This window comes from Pagrus major, chromosome 23 (assembly GCF_040436345.1).
Source record: "Pagrus major chromosome 23, Pma_NU_1.0".
In the NCBI taxonomy this organism is placed as follows: domain Eukaryota; kingdom Metazoa; phylum Chordata; class Actinopteri; order Spariformes; family Sparidae; genus Pagrus; species Pagrus major.
Window position 1 is genome coordinate 2,227,205 of NC_133237.1, and position 17,619 is coordinate 2,244,823.

The window sequence follows — 17,619 nt, forward strand, 5'->3', positions numbered from 1 at the left end:
TCCGAGTCAGTTTTCCTAACTTCCAATCTAATGCATCTATAGCATCTGCTTTGGAAAACATGGACGCCTGCAGCAAACAGATGTTTGACTGATAAGTGTGTGAACTTTACAAGCAACTACAGCTGATGACAGCTACTGATTTAACGGGTCAGCACACTTAAAAGAGTCGGGAGCAGCAGGCTTGTACTGTATCCCATGCTCACAACGACTTATCAAGCATGACTTAACTGAATGCAAATAAAAATGGCGACTACAAAGTTGTTGTTGCAGCACCTTTATAAAGAGTGATGAAAAGGTACCTGGTAATTGTTCAGTGTGTGCACCGCCATACTGCTGTGATGTCATCTGTTTTCATGTCTTCTTCTCTGTGTTTATTGGCAGATCACAAACCAGCTGCAATTGGAGTGTGCAGATGCTGCATTTGTTCAGACAAAAGAATCATGTCATCTAAATCAGTCTAGTGTATTCTCAGTAATGCTGGTCTCGGGACAGGAACTGTTCCCTCTGTATTTACATTATTGAGTGTATTCATATGCACACTAGTATTCTAAGTACGATCAGGTTGCACATGTAGACATATTGTGTCATGTAACACAATATCTCATTTTGTGATCATTCTCTCATTCTTCTCTCTCTCCCTGTTACAGGAGCGTCTGTGACTCAACCTACATTGTAGTTAGTCACTTTAACTGTTTAAATGTTATGACCATTCATTTCATGTTTGGTAACACAGATTATAAAGCGTCTTGTTTTCCATTATCAGTGAGTAGATGGAGAAGCGAAACTCCTAGGGCTGCATGATATGGTTAAATTATTGTGATTATTTTGACTGATACTGTGATTGCAATATGATTCATGATTAGTGGGAAAGATGTATTGTGGACAATTTTAATTTTCACAGGCAAAATATTTTTAAATCATGACGGTGTGACATTTATTGGTCTGTACCAAACAAACATGTTTTCCTACATCTGGAGAACAGGTTTTGTAGACCAGGGCATCTCTGCAGCACTACAGGACTTCATTAAAATGCTGTTTGTCACACAGTTTGCCTTTATTAAAAAAAAAAAAAGCCAAATTCTGTGATTTGGATATTGCACTTGTTACATATTGTGAATTCACAGACAGAAACCAAACTGTGTTCCTCAACAAGCACTAAAGTACATGTAGACAATGCTGGTTTAATCTGCTTTAAGAGCTGTAGTGTGTTTACACATGATGTTTCTGAAGCTTAAGTCTCTGAAGAGTTACATTAATTGTTTAAAAAATGTTTAAATGCACCAGGAGTGAGGAAGAAGAAAGGCTTTGGTTGTAGTCAGTAAATCCTTTGAATTGTTTTACAAATGCAACAAAAGTTGCCACTTCCCATTATCACGTAACTTGTTTTAGATGACCATAGTGGTTTGTGTCTGCCATCATGTGTCATGTTGTGTCAACTGTGACAAAATGAGCCCATTGTTTCAGATGCATCAGTGACATTATTAAGACAAATTAGTCTCTGAGTTTACTAGATGCCCATTCTCTGTTGCTCATGGAAAGACTGAGACACAACTGCTGTTCAGCCAGTAGAGAACACTGTTCTACTACTGTTAGTAGCATTGAATGAATGGCTGGGATGATTGTGTCAAATAGTTAAAGTCTCAAGGCGGAGTCATCAGGGTTATTTTCTCAGAATGCCACAGAAGGCATTACACAGCAGTTCCCATGACAGCTTAACTAACATTATGTGTAAAATTGGTGGAGTGCCCCTTTAAAGAACCAGTCCGTTAAGTTTGAGCTGACTGGGATTTCAACAAAATGTTTTTGATTTGTTGTTAGACACAACTCTTTTGGTTATGGTTGATCTTGGTGGGATCCCTCCTCATCACCCCTCCAATCTCTTAGCGACCTCCACATGGTTTCCATTTGCTTGTGGGACCCCAAGGTACTTGTAGCTCTCTACATCTGATATATATGTGTATATATATATTTATAGACAGTATATATATATCATATATCTGTATGCCTGAAGTGAGCGAGACTCACTGATTCACATCACCAGGATCTACGGCAATGATATCAGATGTCATTCGGACTAGATAAGTGTGGTCGGATGGTATCGAAGAGAGGAAAGAGGATCCAAAATGAAGGGGTTTAACTACCAGAAGGCAGCAGACGTAGACAGCTACAAGTACCTTGGGGTCCCTCAAGCAAATGAAATTTTCCCGATTTTCCCGTGGCTGGGAAAAGCTGGACTGAAAAAGACAGCACAGGCACTGATCATGGCAGCACAAGGCCAGGCGCTCAGCACAAGATCGATTAAGGCCAGGGTCTACCACACCAGAAATGACCCCAAATGTTGGCTGTGCAAAGATTTTCCTGAGACAATCCAGCACATAACAGGGGGTTGTAAGATGCAGGCAGGCAGGGCGCCATAACCAAGTTGCTGGCCCCTAGGTTAAAATGGGAGACACCTCCAAAGGTGGTGGAGAATGACCAGGCCAAGATCCTGTGGGACTTCCAGATGCAGACCAACAAACTGGTGATGGCTAACCAAACGGACATAGTTGTGGTGGACAAACATCCGAAGAAGGCAGTGGTGATAGATGTAGCAATCCCAAGTGACAGCAACATCCAGAAGAAGGAACACAAGAAGCTTGAGAAATACCAAGGGCTGAAAGAAGAGCTGGAGAAGATGTGGAGAGTGAATGCAACAGTGGTCCCTGTGGTGATTGGAGCACTTAGGACTGTGAAACCAAAACTGGGAGATTGGCTCCAGCAGATTCCAGGAACAACTTCAGAGATTCCTGTCCAGAAGAGTGCAGGCCTAGGAACAGCTGAGATACTGCCCTCAAGCTCCCAGGCCTCTGGTCGAAGACCCGAGCTTGGATGAGGGAGGAAGAACACAAGACCGCCTGCAGGGGTGAGTGTCATTTTTTACATCTCAGTTCACTCATGCACCACTGTAGTGCCTATATAGCCCTGCCTCCCCTAGAAGTAATTTTGAGTATTTTAATTTTTTTCTTTATTGATAGTGACAGCCTTGGAAAGACAGGAAACAGGGAGAGAGAGGGAGGATGACATGAAGCTAAGCGCCCAGGCTGGTATCAAACCCATGGGTAAGGACTCAGCCTCAGTATATGTCACATTCAACCATTCACACACACATTCATACACTGATGGCAGAGGCTGCCATGCAAGATCAGCTTGTCAATTTTTCCCTGTGGTATCGAACATGGTATTGAGTGTTAAATCTTTTTAAAGGTATTGCATCAAAGTTTCAGCATCGTGACAAATGAATGAATGAAATGAATGTATGTATGAGTCACTTTCCTAAATGTGATAAATTATTTGTATAAGTACTTATTTATGTAGTAGTTCAGATAACTGAAATGGTAAGTAAGAATTTAAAGAGTTATGTTAGCTGAATGAGAATTCCCTTCATCTGCCTAAAATCATGTTAGTCTCAAGTGTCAAAGTGACAGGGGAATAAACAGTTTGTTTATGGACATCAGCATCATCAGTTGAGAACTTGAACAACAGATACAAAACTGATCCAAGTTTGGAGGAGATTTTATTTAGAAAATACAAAATGAAAGAAGTACAGAACTCAAAAGGCAGGGACCTGCCCATGACGCAATTAAATAAAAAAAAAAAATGAAAAAGTTTTATTAAAAAGGGACATAAAATCATCGTATAAACAGTTTAAATAAAGGTGATACAGTGATTATTAAGGAAAGGTTGTCATGTTGTGGTGGGTGTGGAGACGATCTGAGGCTGCAGGAGGGGCTCTGGGAGGAGATACTTCCTGTCAAATCTGTCTTTCACACCTTTGCATACATATAAGTGTATATGACCATCTTTAGTCCCACACTTTCTTTAGTTAGCCATAGAAAGAAATCACTGTAAACCAGGCTCTTCTATTGCATCATGACTGCTTTTCAGTTTTGTTGCTTGTCACAAGGCCATTCTACAGTCTGTCAACAGGATCATGACAACATGGCAATAGATATACAGTCAAGACTTTTACCTAAAGCAGTACAGGATTGAGGAAGGGTAAGTTTCTGAGGTTCATGCAGAGTTAATCCCACAAACCCCGGTATCATAGAACACAGGCTCCATGTACAGAGACCATGCTGGAGCTCTTTCATTCATTCTAAAGGATCAGTGAACACTGCTGCAGTATTGCTTTAGTTTCCATAGTGCTCGAAATTAAATTCAATTACATGTGCATAAGACCATCAGACAGGAGACAAAGTGTATGTACAAACTGCAGCTTTAGCGGTAGTGAAACCATTCTCCATGCTTCAGATGTATACAGGTAGATTGTCTGCTGTTCCTTTAGCAAGGGTAGTTACATTTTTAAAGCCACGAGGTGTGTGTTTCACTCTTTAGACATTGCTGCAGAAGTGACTGTTACATGGTTGTTGAGTGTGACAAAACACAAGGTGCAGGTGTTCCACACGAGTGAACAAGCTGTTGAAAAGCTTCGATGCATGAGCCACTACCAACGAGCACATCACAGTCATGATGTCGCAGAGTCTCCAGGCAGATATCATGACTGTCTTATCAAACTGGTGCTCATGATGTTTCAGTATTCATGACAACAACACTTCTTTCCTGAGATAGAGGTAATCCAGCTGAAAATGAAATCAAACAATAACAAAGTACGTTTTTGTCCTCAGCAGATGGAACAGAAATCTGTGTAAATGTGTTAAATGGCGAAGGGGAGACATCATGTGCTCAGCATGGATGTGCCTTTGGGAGAGACTGCTACCTTTCCGGGTAGTAGTGAACTTCAAGCTTGTCAAAATGTGAGAGTGACACCTGAGATTTGGAACCAGCAGCAGCTGTGAAGACAGTCCTTCAGCCTCTCGCAGTGCATCTGTATTTGTTGTTGGGCCTGGTGGTGAGTCATTGGGTGTGAGGTGATGTCATGCTGTGGTATATTATATTACATTAACAGCATTTTCCTGTTCCACAGCCCGTCTCACTGGACTGTCATCCAAGTCCACCTCCAAAAAGTCTTGCTGGTCGTTGTCCTGAGAGATGTTCTCCTCCACGTTCTCTGTTCCCTTGCCTTTCTCTTTGTTTCTGCTTTGTCTTTGGCACATGCCGGACTTGGCAGGGCCAACCAGAGCCAGGCAGATGGCACTGAGGCCCATGCCCACCGCACAGGAGTAGAAGGCTGCACCATAGTTCTGTGTGACATCCACCAACACACCTGGAGGGACAGATGAGATAGCTGTTAGGATTTGCAGAGAGGTTCACTGATGAGTGAAAACAGAGATTAGTTATACAGTAAAGTACCTGCGAGTGGGGGCCCTGCAAGCCCAGCAAAGCTCTGGATGAAGACGTACACTCCCGCAGATGACGCCATCTTCTCGATGCCCACCACGTCCTCCTCAGCAAGCATGGGGAGGTGAGTGGAGCCTACGGTGCCCATGAAGTAGCCATAGAGGGCGCTGCACACCACAAGGCCCCAGAACTCCCATACGATAGTGAAGGCCACCAGCACCAGGCACAGCAGAACCACACAGGCCAACAGCACCAAGGTTTTCCTGCAGCGGACTTTGTTCAACACCATCCCAATAGACAAACGGCCAAAGATCTCAGCCACAGCCATCACAGAGAGCATGTAGGAGGCCATGCTGGGTTCCACTCCCCGGCTCTTGCTCAATTCGATGATGTAGAGCTGCGGGGCAAAGAAGCCCAGCGTGGCGAACAAGCCAAAGAGGGAATACCAGATGAAAGCACTGTCTTTAAGCACAGAGAAGTCCAGGAGTTTGGGGCTGCAGGGCTGGAGAGGACCCGCCTCTACCTTTGCTAGTTCGCCCTCATCCTTCTCCTCAACCGGGATGGGAGGTGTGGACAGTGACGGCTCCTGGCCCTCTATGTCCTGTGCTCCAAACTCCATTAGAGCCTTAGCTTCAGCTCCTGCAGTCCGGAGGTCTCCGTTTGAAGCAGAGAGGGAGACACCTGAGTCCTCAGAGCCCTGGGACGCTCCTGAGCTGATGGAAGTCTTGGTTTGTTCGTTCTCCAGCTTGTAAATGGCCTCCAGCTGCTTTAAAGACAGAGGCTCTCTATCTGATTCATTGTCCTCAATTACAGGCTTTGGCCTTATAATGACTGGACTAAGGAGAAGCCCACAGCCAATTACAGAAGCCTGTAAGATGCCAAAGACAACCAGACAGTAGCGCCAGCCGATGTGTCCCTTCAGTGTAGTGAAGGCTGTGGAGAGAGGACAGCTGAGGTCATTATTTTATACTGAAGGTCCACTTACTAGTTTTTTCTGCTTTTCAACCACATCTCACTGTCTCCCTCAGCAAATAGAGTCTGCTCTGTCATCATCATACCCACATTGGCCAGTAGTCACGACTACACAAAAATGAATACGCATACATAGTTTCTGATACATTAAAGCAGGTGTGGCACCACAGAGCTGCATTATGCAGATTACAGTGAAACAACCAATAAGTATAGACAATGCTAGCAAGATTAGCTGATTAATGCTCGACTCCTCACTCCATACAGTTCATCTTTAAAGGGGCGCACTGTAGTTTTGTTCTTTTGTTGAAGAACTTCAACCTTAGAATTTTAATATTTACAATATTAATGAGGTAGTAATACAAACTCAGCAATGTGTTTTTTTTTTCACAAGTGAATAAACAAGCTAATGCTAATGGTAACCCGACAGCATGATGCGCACACAGCAAAGATTATTTTTGCACTAAAAATGTGGAACAACCTGCTCGTTCTGTGGTTCAGCAAGGATTTACTGTTACACAGTGAAACAGAGCGCTGCTGTAGATAACAGCAGAGCAGAGAGGGAGAATGGGGAGGAGTGTCTGCTCTCATTAGCTGGAGCTCGTACCTGGTTTCATGACCTATCTGCGACTCAACCAGGTATTTAACCAGCTGGATATCCTGTGGACTTGGATTGGGTCTTTAAACAGTTCACACATGTTGTTATTGCTTCTTTTTGTAAGCAGCCTCCAAAGATCAGGGATAAAAATCTTGTTGTGTAAACTTGCCATAACCAATTCTACCATGTCTACCAACATCTGCTGATGTTATATTATCACATGACCAAACTTTGAAATGATAACCAAACCATCCCTATGACAACTGAGCAAACTCCATCCACCGACGAGATACGGTTGAACGCCCTGGAAAAAACTGGTAGGTGGAGCGTGAGTTACGACTTTAGTAATACTTCATAATCACCATTATTAATGAATGGTAAATTTATATTTAATCAAGCTTTAGTTAATAGTGTTAATGAACAATTAAATGCTTTATAAACCATTTATTAAGCAGTTGTACAGGTTTATTAACATTAGAAATAACTATTAATGTTTAAGTACTATAAAGGTACCATTTATTAATGATGGTTATTATCGTATAGCCTATATTACATAAGGCTTTCACAGTCAATATTATTATTATTCCCCATAATAGTTCCACTTCATAATGGCAGCAATAAGTAATTACTATGCTTATTTCTTAGCTAACTGTCCTCTGTTACTGAACACTCACCAGGAGCAAATGCACATATGGCAAAGGCTTCTCCGGACGAAGCAGCGGAGGTGACGAGGGCTCGTCGTCTGGAGAAGTACTGGGAGAGGATGGTGATGGTAGGGAGGAAGGTGAGGCAGTAGCCGAGGCCTGTAAACAAAGAAAACGGGGGACATGACAGCGACTGGCCCGCATGGTAGGAAAGCTGGCTAGGAGGGTGGGTCAAAATCAAGGTGTCAGGTGACTTCTTTGTCAAAGGTGGCAGGCTGTGTGAGATGATTCAGCTCTGTTACAGCTGCTGCTGAAAGACAAAATGCATGTAAAGACAAAAAAAGAGAGACAGGGGGAGAGAGAAGAAGGGAGCGTCAAGTTAGCTGTGGTCCATTTCAGGCAGGAGGCAGACATGGTAATCACAGTAGGAGAGCTACAAAAGTCATTCACAAATTTGTTCATCATTCAATCCATTATTTTCATTCAGTCAATTTATTCCATCCTCCTCAGCCTCCTGTTCCATCAATACTCATCTGAAAGGGAATTTAGTGTTTTTGGAAAAGGTTTGCTGCTTCAGTTTTTCGTGCTCTGGTTGTTCTGCCAGTCATTCCTAGAGAGTTAAGACAGTGGGGTAGACCTCACTGCATGTTGTTTAGAAGAGGTTCATCACCTCTCATTCAATGGACAGTTCTGGAAGAAATAGATTGGTTCACACTTTGTTGTTCACACTGCTAGGAATCCCTTTAGTTATTTCATTACAGGCTGTTAGACAAGACAAGCACATCTGCGGGAGCACACTGTAAATGGTATATTACAATGATACACAAAGACACACACAAACGGATACATCAGTAGATATTTACATACACATATAGATAGATGAGGAGTGGATGAGCTGATGGATACTGGCTAGTTTGAGAAGTACCTGAAACAATGCCGATGGTAATGTACATCTCCTTGATGGAGCTGGTGAAGGCGGAGGTGATGGTTCCCAGGCTGATGAGGAAGCCTCCCATCATCACCACTGGACGATGACCAAAGCGGTTGCTCAGCAAGGTGGACAGGGGGGCTGGGGTGAGGGTGGAAGATAGTACAGTCACTACAGTGTTGAACTCATCAGGTGTGTTATTACTGTGCAGACTGGATGCAGACATTAATATGTCTGCACTGGTGACTGTACATGTTTATGGATGATGCACAGTTATTGTAGGCAGTTTATTCATACTAAGATTGAGGATGATTAGTCCACGTTTTGCTGCTTTGCAACAAATGGGTAATAGTAAGTTTCAGGGCTGCAAGTAATGACTATTGTTATTATGGATTAATCTGCCAAACATTTTCACGAGGAATTGATTAATCATCGACTCGAAAAATTGTCATAACTTTCCAGAGTGATGTCCAACCAACAGCCATTTTGGTCATCAATTAAAGTAACATTACTGGGTGGCTGGATAAAACAAACACCATGAGGTCATCACTTTAGACTACAGAACACTGCAATGTAAATTTTCGGCAATTTCTCACATTTTATATTATTCATAATTTAACTGAGAAAATAATCAGCAGATTAAGCAGTAATGACAGTAATCCTTAGTTGTAGCCCTACAAGGACGTATTGCTATGTGTAATGATCTCTTCATTTCTGCTATCACAGTAAACTTTCAGTGTTTGCTGTCTGCCTGAAGATCTCTAATAATTGTCACATTATTCAGACTGATGACTCTGCTTATTGGACTTACATGGCATGCATACAATGCAAACATCATGAATTGCCAATAGGACAGAAATCTGTGCAGTATAACACTATTTACTCTTGCTTAATCTAATTTGGGTAGTTAATCAGATGTGCTTGTGTAAGGCTGCAGTGATACACCATTTCAGTTTTAATACTGTGGTATGGAAATTGAGGGTTAACATACCACTGGTATTTGCTTGGTTTTGAATTCTACCATATTACTGTTATTTAAAATGTATATATTTCAAGTTTATTTTCAACAATGTCTGTCTGGACATAATATTTTGTGAAATTATAATCAAGCATTTGTTCAACCAAAAAAACCTTGAGTTTTTATTCCTTTAAGGGCCATTGTTACTAATACTAATAATAATAATAATAATAATAATAATAATAACATAAACAACAACAATATAACAATAATAATAATAGTAATAACATAAACAAGAACAATAACAATAATGATAGTAATAACATAAACAACAACAATAACAACAATAATGATAATAATGATAATAATGTAATAACGTATACTCTGAAATTGTGATCTTTTCTGGGATGGTTATCGTACCATAAAAATCTCATACCGTTGCAACCCTATGCATGAGTGAAAGTTACTGCAATATACTTACTAATGCTTTGTAACAATATTTTCTGCTTTAATTTATCCTACAGTTGCTTTTACTGTTTGTTATGTAGACTCTGACATGAAATGCCTTTTGTTTTTGGTACACAAAGGTGGTACTGAGAGTGTACAGGGCAGGAAGAAAGTGACTGACCAGTGAAGGTAAAAATGAAGACACAGATGGAGATGACCCATGACACTCGGCTGTTGCTCTCCCCAAACTCCTCCATTATATCCTGAAGGAAGACACCAAGGCTCTTGATGGTCCCATAGGTGCAGACCTCCACCAAGAAGAAGGCCACAGCCACAACCCAGCCCCAGCCGCCATCAGGCACCTCTGGGTAAACATTTGGACCCAAACAATGATGGGACTTCAGCATCCTCATGGCTACAGCAGGTCACCTGGAGGGAGGCACAGAGATGACATCAGTGTGTTCATTGTTTTGTCCACTTGGGGGCAGAAGTACTCCGTCACAGACTGACAAACACAGACAAACACAGCTGCTGCTGCTGCTGCTGCTGCTGTAAACATAGCTGTCAGGAGCACTTAGACTGGACTAAACACTAAATGTGCTCTAAAAGCAAAACAATGAGCTAAACGAGGCTAAAAACGCCCTGATGGCTGCAATGTATGTGTCAATTCACTTCATTGTCTTTCATTGTTTTTTTCCATTTTGCATTTGATTCATTGTTAAATATTCTGTACATACTATGAACACTGCACCTCCTCAAGGACTAAACAGGACCTGGAACCATTAGTTGATAATTCAATCGGTCATTGATCGTCATTATTGAGACAAAAATTCCAAACATTTGGTAGTTTAAGCTTTTCCATCGTAAGGATTTGGTACTTTTATCTGTTTATATCACAGTAAACTGAAACTCTGAGTTTTGGACCTGTTAGTGAGACAAAACTAGACATCTGAAAACATCACCTTGGGCTCTGAAAGCTTGCAAGGGGCATTGTTTTTTCCAAATCTTGTCTGTCCTCCACTATGTTTGACTCGTTCATTGATGAAAATCATTAGTGCACATTGGAGATTTGATTGCTCGTGTACTAACATTTTTCAACTTCATTGGTGAATAATGGCAAAGTCCTCTTTTTGTGGAAGCTTTTAATCACTATTTTACCATGTGTGCAGATACAGTATACTGATGTGTTGGATCACATTGTATTGATATGTTCTTGTTGTAAATAATTCAATAATAGGGCTTGTTCTGGAACCCACACCAGTGTTTATCAGGTGAGGTCTATATATGGACCTTATTGGTCACATGCTGAGTAACTCATGGAGTTTTTGGAAGCATTAATTCAGTGTGCATGCACCTTTATCTGGATCAAAATGTGGACATGGAAATGTGATCAAGATGTTGCATATTGGTCTGAAATCTCAGTGATCAGTGTTCTCAACTTTAAAGGTCTCAGCATCAGATTTAGAATAATGTTTTCTCAAGGCTATGAAACTTCTCTAGAATTGGTCCACAACTGTCCTGTACTGCAATGGACACAGTACTCAATATTACACTAAACAATAGAATACTGTTACATGGTGGTGTTGCCACAATAAATCAAACAGGAGTGTTGGTGGTTCAAGTCATTTTTGTCCCACATGAAGATGTTCTCAGTCTGTTTTGAGCTGTCTGATTAGACAAAGGGCGATATGAAAAATTCATTTTAGATAAAATAAGATTATAGATAAAATAAGATAAGATTCATGATTTAACATGACATTTATCGCAATAATGCTTAAATCCAATATACTTTCACACATCAGATTGAACTTTTTTGTTGAAGACACAATGGGCAAGCAGAGCCTGTAGCCATGGTGACCGGTTTAGGATTTTGGACTCACTGGAAAGATGTGGCTCCCCCACGTGGCCATTCAAAATAAATCAGAAAATCAAACGGACTGTAAGTTATCGAGCTAGACAGCTTTTCAAAAGTCACTCATCCTGATATCCTGATGATGAAAATTCACCACAATTAACTTAACCTGAGTGTTTTTATCCCAATCCATGATAAAATCTTATATTGACACATTCTTAGTCTTGTTAGACTTTTGTTTCTGGCCACCTTTTCTTCCTCATTTCAGAATGTGCTCTGGACTGTGACATACAGTTTGTGTGACTGAGCAATGAGCAGTAAAAAGAGGAAACGTGTGTTCTCTAATGATTCAGCGTCCATGTAAATGAAAGGTGTGGTGAATGCGTAACGTGTTAAGTATTCAGAATGATTTCTCAAAATATTTTGAAACCCTTGACTCATTCCACTTCCACTAGGATCTAATGACTGTGTGGCTGTGAGAACATAGGTTATATCACTAAGACAACAGCAGCACAATGTAAGGCAGTGCTGATGTTTCATCATTGAAGGTGTGGCTGCTGTGTCAAGCTGAAAAGCCGCAGAGACACATAGCTGAGGCCACAGGACTGACGAGGAATGTCAAACTAAATCTGAAGTGCCACCCTGTGCCTACTCAGGCATTCAGCTTTGACTGATGTGGGTGTTGCAAAGTCCATATTGATTCTTTGAGACAATGTTTCATGTTTTGAACTATTTGAATACCAGATACAGTTACTTGTTACAGCAACAGTGCTGTGGATGTGCTTGTGTGTTGTCCTCTCCTCTCCAGGTTTGGCCCCCTTGCCCCTCCTGCCAGTAGTGAGTGATGGATCCCACCTGATCCCCCTCACCAATCTAGGACTGGGGCTTTTAAGCCTGACTCACACTGACGCTAGTGGCAGCAGTTGCTGCGTGTTAGTAGTTTCCTTGTACTCGTGTTGTGCACTGTGTGATCTGTTGATGCTATCTTCTTTGGAGAGAGGGCAGTGATCTTTAATTTTGAGTTTCCTCTAAAATATATTTTCACTTAAATATAAATAAATTATATTCTTTTGCTACAGGCTTTGTTTCCCTCATCTCTCTCGTCAGGTCATCTCTGAACTCCTCCGAACAAGAAAAAAACTTTCACCATGGGAATTCTCACTGAGTGAAAGTCACCAGCTGGGACCAGGAAGAACAACATGAGCTAATTAGACACACAAAATTACAAGGCTATAAGAGCCTAAAACACTTGGCTCTCCACACACAAACACCTGTGAGATCCCAAACACAATGTGTCAAGCTTTTATCTGATATTGTCTGATACTATTTCTCCTTTACCTCAGACTACTTGAACTTGTTTAGTGACATTTATGTCATGGCCCACAGACGTGTGCAGCTTATGCTACCCGCCTTAAAGGGGAAGAAATTCAAACTCAGAATTTTAATATTTACAAAATTAATGTGTTAATAACACAAACTCAGAAATATGTATTTTTCCGTAAGTGAATAAACAAGCTATTCTCAGATGGAAATAAGGTCCCAGAACACTGTTTGAAGCTAGAAAGATGGCAGGGTCCGCCACATATAAACAAAGTAAAACAGTATGAAATTGTGTTGTCCTTTAAGGTCAATTTGTTTATTCAGTCATGGAAACAAATAGGGTTTGATTATTTAGTTTGTTTAGTAGGGGTGGGCGGATCGATCCAAATATCGATAGTATCAATACCAAGGTGAGTATTGGTATCGGATCGATACTAGCGTGATGAGATCGATATTTTTGTTGTAGTTTCTCTTCTATAAGTTCAGCAAATCACTCGTATTTCTTCAGAGTTTGGTGGGCGCAGCATCTAGTCCTTATGCGCACAGTCCTCTCCACCTCTCTCACTCCGCTCACTCAGGTTCACTAGGCCCAGACCCCTGGCACAGAGACAGACGTCACTGACAGAGGCCTTTCAACAAAAACCTCAACAATATCCAGGTAGCAATTTCTAGAAGTGAAAGTTATTTCCAGCATTAATTACTGTTGTTTTTCAAAGTGTAATTGGTGGTCAGAGATGTAATTTTAGCAGAGTGATTAAACTATTATCATATATTCAGACAGTTGAAATAAATCTTAATTGTTTTACTGGAACTCAAAAATATATACTTATATTAAGATATATAGCCTACCTCAAACCTGAAGTATGAATATGGCAGAATATAATAACCATTTTGTGTATCTGTTGAAGGAACATTAGTATTCCTATTTAGGCTACATGCAGATTTTCAAGTGAAAAGTATCGGTATCGGCATCGGCAATACTGGCCCTGTAATTACTTGGTATCGGATCGATGCCAAAATTTGCAGTATCGCCCACCCCTATTGTTTAGGCATTAAAAAAAATCTGTCAGTGAAGATCTTTCTCTTCTCATTAACAGTTCTTCACCAAAACTACAGAGTGCACCTTTGAAATACTGCTTGACTCAGATTTCCAATGAAAAGATGTCACACTTTGCCAGAAACTGACATCATGGAACTGCCTCATTCCAAATTACCATTATGTAGGAATTCAAACTCAATAGGTTATATGAGAAGCTAGCAACGAGCACCATGGCTGGAACTTAAGGAGCCCAAAGACAAAATAAAGGAAACCCCTCTGTGAGGGAGGGCACACCGCAGTGCAGAGGAGGAGGGATGATGTCAGTGTACTGCAGCCCAGGAGTGTCCTACCCACCGACACAGGCAGCGGGACAGCCAGCACTAACAGCTACTTATCATGACTGCTGGGTTAACTCTGATCCCAGATCTTACTTCATACAGACATGAAGAGAGAACCCATATTTCTCACGGTGGACAATTTATCTGCGTGCCTGCCTTCCTGTCTGGCTAACAACTGGTTTATTCATGTGTCAGTAACATAATTAATCATTCAATATGTATTCTGGCTAACTGTCAGACACCACAGAATTAGCAGACGTTAGTTTTCATGTTACAAAGCGCAGCAGCTGACGCGGCCCCACATGAGCTCAGGCTGACAGCATCCTCCGGCTTGAGCCGCCAGGTTGACATCTGACTTACCGACAGCAGAGGTTGGAGAAGCCGCCTCCAGCAGTAGCAAAGCCGCTTTTATTAGCTCGTCTTTATTGCATTGTGGCTTTAATGTAATACAGGCCTATTGACGAGGCTGGAGGAAGCAACAATTTACGTAGAAAAGCTTTCTTTCTTTAAAATGTTAATATCCGAGCCACTTCCTGCTTCTGCTAAATGAACAAGCTGTCAGTAAAGCCGCTGTTGCGTCGTTCTATTTTCCTTCCATCACAGCCGGCTGCATCTTTTGTCTTCACTCAATTATTTCCTGTCTCTCCTGGCAGCTCTTTACCGGCTCAAGCCGGTATTCAAACGCGCGCAAATCCCGCGGCCTCATGAACGCGCAGGGGCGTCCCTCGTGAGTCTCTCTCTCTCTCTCTCTCTCTCTCTCTCCCTCTCTCTCTCTCTCCCTCTCTCTCTCCATCTCTCCGTCCCTCTCTCGCTCTTTCTCTCTCCCCTATCTCCCTCCCTGTCTCTTTCATTCTCTCTCCCTCTCTCCCTCTCTCGCTCTTTCTCTCTCCCCTATCTCTCTCTCTGTCTCTTTCATTCTCTCTCCCTCTCTCCCTCTCTCGCTCTTTCTCTCTCCCCTATCTCTCTCTCTGTCTCTTTCTTTCTCTTTCCCTCTCTCGCTCTTTCTCGCTCCCTCTCTCTCCCTCTCTCTGCCCCCTACCCCCCGCCCCCTCTCTGATGTTGCGTTTCCGTACAGATCGTAAAAACCGCGCCTGAATAGGCCTGTAACCTGTGTCAGCTGAGGTTTTTGCTTATAAAGAGTTGCTCCAAAAGGCTAAATATTTCTAATAATTTACACCAATAACTCCTCTGCCAAGTGAAAGCTGCTATGAATGCTGAATGATGTGAACACACAAAGCTACCGTTAACAACATTTTCACGCGAGCAGAAGTCTACTTTTACTCATTTTATCGTAGGACGTGAATGCAGCCACAGCGCGTCGCCGTCTTCTAGAAGCACATGTGTATACCGGGCGCGCGGCTGGGATGAACGGGTTTATTCCAGTCAAGAGGAAGCGTCCACCCTGAAGTGTCAGCGTGTGTGTGTGTGTGTGTGTGTGTGTGTGTGTGTGTGTGTGTGTGTGTGTGTGTGTGTGTGTGTGTCCTCTGAGAACAGGTTGTTTATTCACTTATGGAAAAAATACATATTTCTGAGTTTGAATTTCAACACACCTGTGCCTTTCCCGTACACAGCTACTAGAATGCAGATGGGCTGATTGTGAAAAGTTTTTCACATCTGCTCGTGAAAACTGTCATAAATAGTTTCTACAAACACAATGTTGATAACTCCCACCAACACCACAGAAAGCATTTAAAACAATCTAATTCTGTCAACTCGTGACTTGGCCTTAACAATGAAGCCAGGAATAATCTGTCTCTTTACTTACTCTGGCAGCAGAATACGTATTAATATATCGTAGATATTTAAAATGATGCGATCTCTGTGCCACACTTCCACACAGTACTGTGCTGTGGCCACAGAGCATGTAAAAGCACTCCCAGAGCAGTGTTCAAGAGTCAAACATCATGAGATGATTTAGGTGTCTCTTAGTTGAACTATTTATGTTCTTACATGAGTGGAATTTGACCAAAAATGTTAAATAATTTCATGAGCAAACTGCCTGACCCTTTCAGAATAAATACCCTGGATTTTGATGTCATTTTATGTTTGTGCATCTGTCATAATATTGACGAATGTCTTGATTAATTTAGCCAGTGAGGTTTGTATAATTTATAAATGACTCACCTGTCTCTCAGCTGAGCTGGGACTGATCCTTTGACTAATGTGGACTGTATAGACTGCCCTGACCTGGAGTAGGCTACTATTCACTTTGATAGGGGTGTGTCTAAGGGGTGGCCATACAAGGTCCAGCCCTGAAATCTGATTGGACTCCTGTTGCAACGTGAAAAATCAGGCATCATAATTAGTTATGGAGCATGTAAGAACTTGGGGAAAATGTTGACTGCATCTCCATCTGTCTTGCAGACAGTTTCTATAAAAATACCTTCATTTCCAAATGGGTGTCTGTTCATGGTAGCAATTTTCCATTAAAATCCAAGATGTAAAAATATTTTAATCAATCAATATTTGACAATCAACACTGGCATGCTGATGTCAGAACAAAAAAGCTGTATAGGATATAATTGTTTTACATGTGATAGTCATTGTAGAGAGGTGTTAACACTCCAAATGTTTTTATGTACTCTTGATTGTTACAAAACCAGTAAAAAAATTTTTTAAATAATATCTGGTCAGGTCTGCAGAAGTAGCATCACTTTTCTGCTATTTTTTTCCTTTTCATACACATTTGCTCCAGCAGCTTTCAATTTTTCATTCAAGAAGATTAGAAGACTACTGAGACGATATTTACAGACCCTGATATTCCACTAATAATCAGAATATGATGGACCCACATTGTATTTTTTTCAATAAAGTCTGAAAAAAAAACTTATATTTCTGGCAGATTAGACACTTCACAGTGGGTGGAACCACTGTAAACCATACAAATATTGAAGTCAGAATCTCTTATCAGAATTATTTCAATTGGATTGAAGACATATTAACTTTAGCTAATGACTTTTTTCTTTTATGCTCTTTTCTCCTAACTAAGGGGCAAGCCAAGTACCCCCTCATGAGGCTGAATCATAAAGTTTGTAAAATTACTGTTTGCTCTTCCTTGTATTGAGGTCACTGGGAGGCTCGGTGCCACACCATATCTTTGCTATCCTATTCAAGATGGCACTGACATGCCACCTGTTTGCTGTGTACTCACTGGTAATGATGTAACCAAAGTCCCAAGTCCAACATACAAGAGGTGTGTAATGGGCAAAAGAAATTTCAATGAAAGTCAGTCAGCATGTCAGTAACTGT

General features: G+C 41.4%; 1 protein-coding gene across 1 annotated transcript; it reads right to left on the reverse strand.

Annotated features, from left to right (window-relative positions):
* Positions 1 to 3,536: 3,536 nt before the first annotated feature.
* Positions 3,537 to 15,037, reverse strand: slc16a6b (solute carrier family 16 member 6b). Its single transcript, XM_073495354.1, has 6 exons — positions 14,731 to 15,037; positions 10,003 to 10,250; positions 8,414 to 8,557; positions 7,519 to 7,647; positions 5,290 to 6,210; positions 3,537 to 5,203 (listed from the first exon to the last, which is right to left on the reverse strand). The coding sequence occupies exons 2-6, from the start codon at positions 10,232 to 10,234 to the stop codon at positions 4,929 to 4,931; spliced, it is 1,701 nt and encodes a 566-aa protein (XP_073351455.1). The 5' UTR covers positions 10,235 to 10,250; positions 14,731 to 15,037; the 3' UTR covers positions 3,537 to 4,928.
* Between the last annotated feature and the right edge of the window lie 2,582 nt (positions 15,038 to 17,619).

Coding starts and splice junctions, on each gene's coding strand:
- slc16a6b (XM_073495354.1), bottom strand. CDS start 10,234: ATGAGGATGCTGAAGTCCCATCATTGTTTGGGTCCAAATGTTTACCCA. Junction 7,648..8,413: donor TACCATCGGCATTGTTTCAG/GTACTTCTCAAA, acceptor CTTTGTTTACAG/GCCTCGGCTACTGCCTCACC. Junction 6,211..7,518: donor CATATGTGCATTTGCTCCTG/GTGAGTGTTCAG, acceptor CTCTCTCCACAG/CCTTCACTACACTGAAGGGA.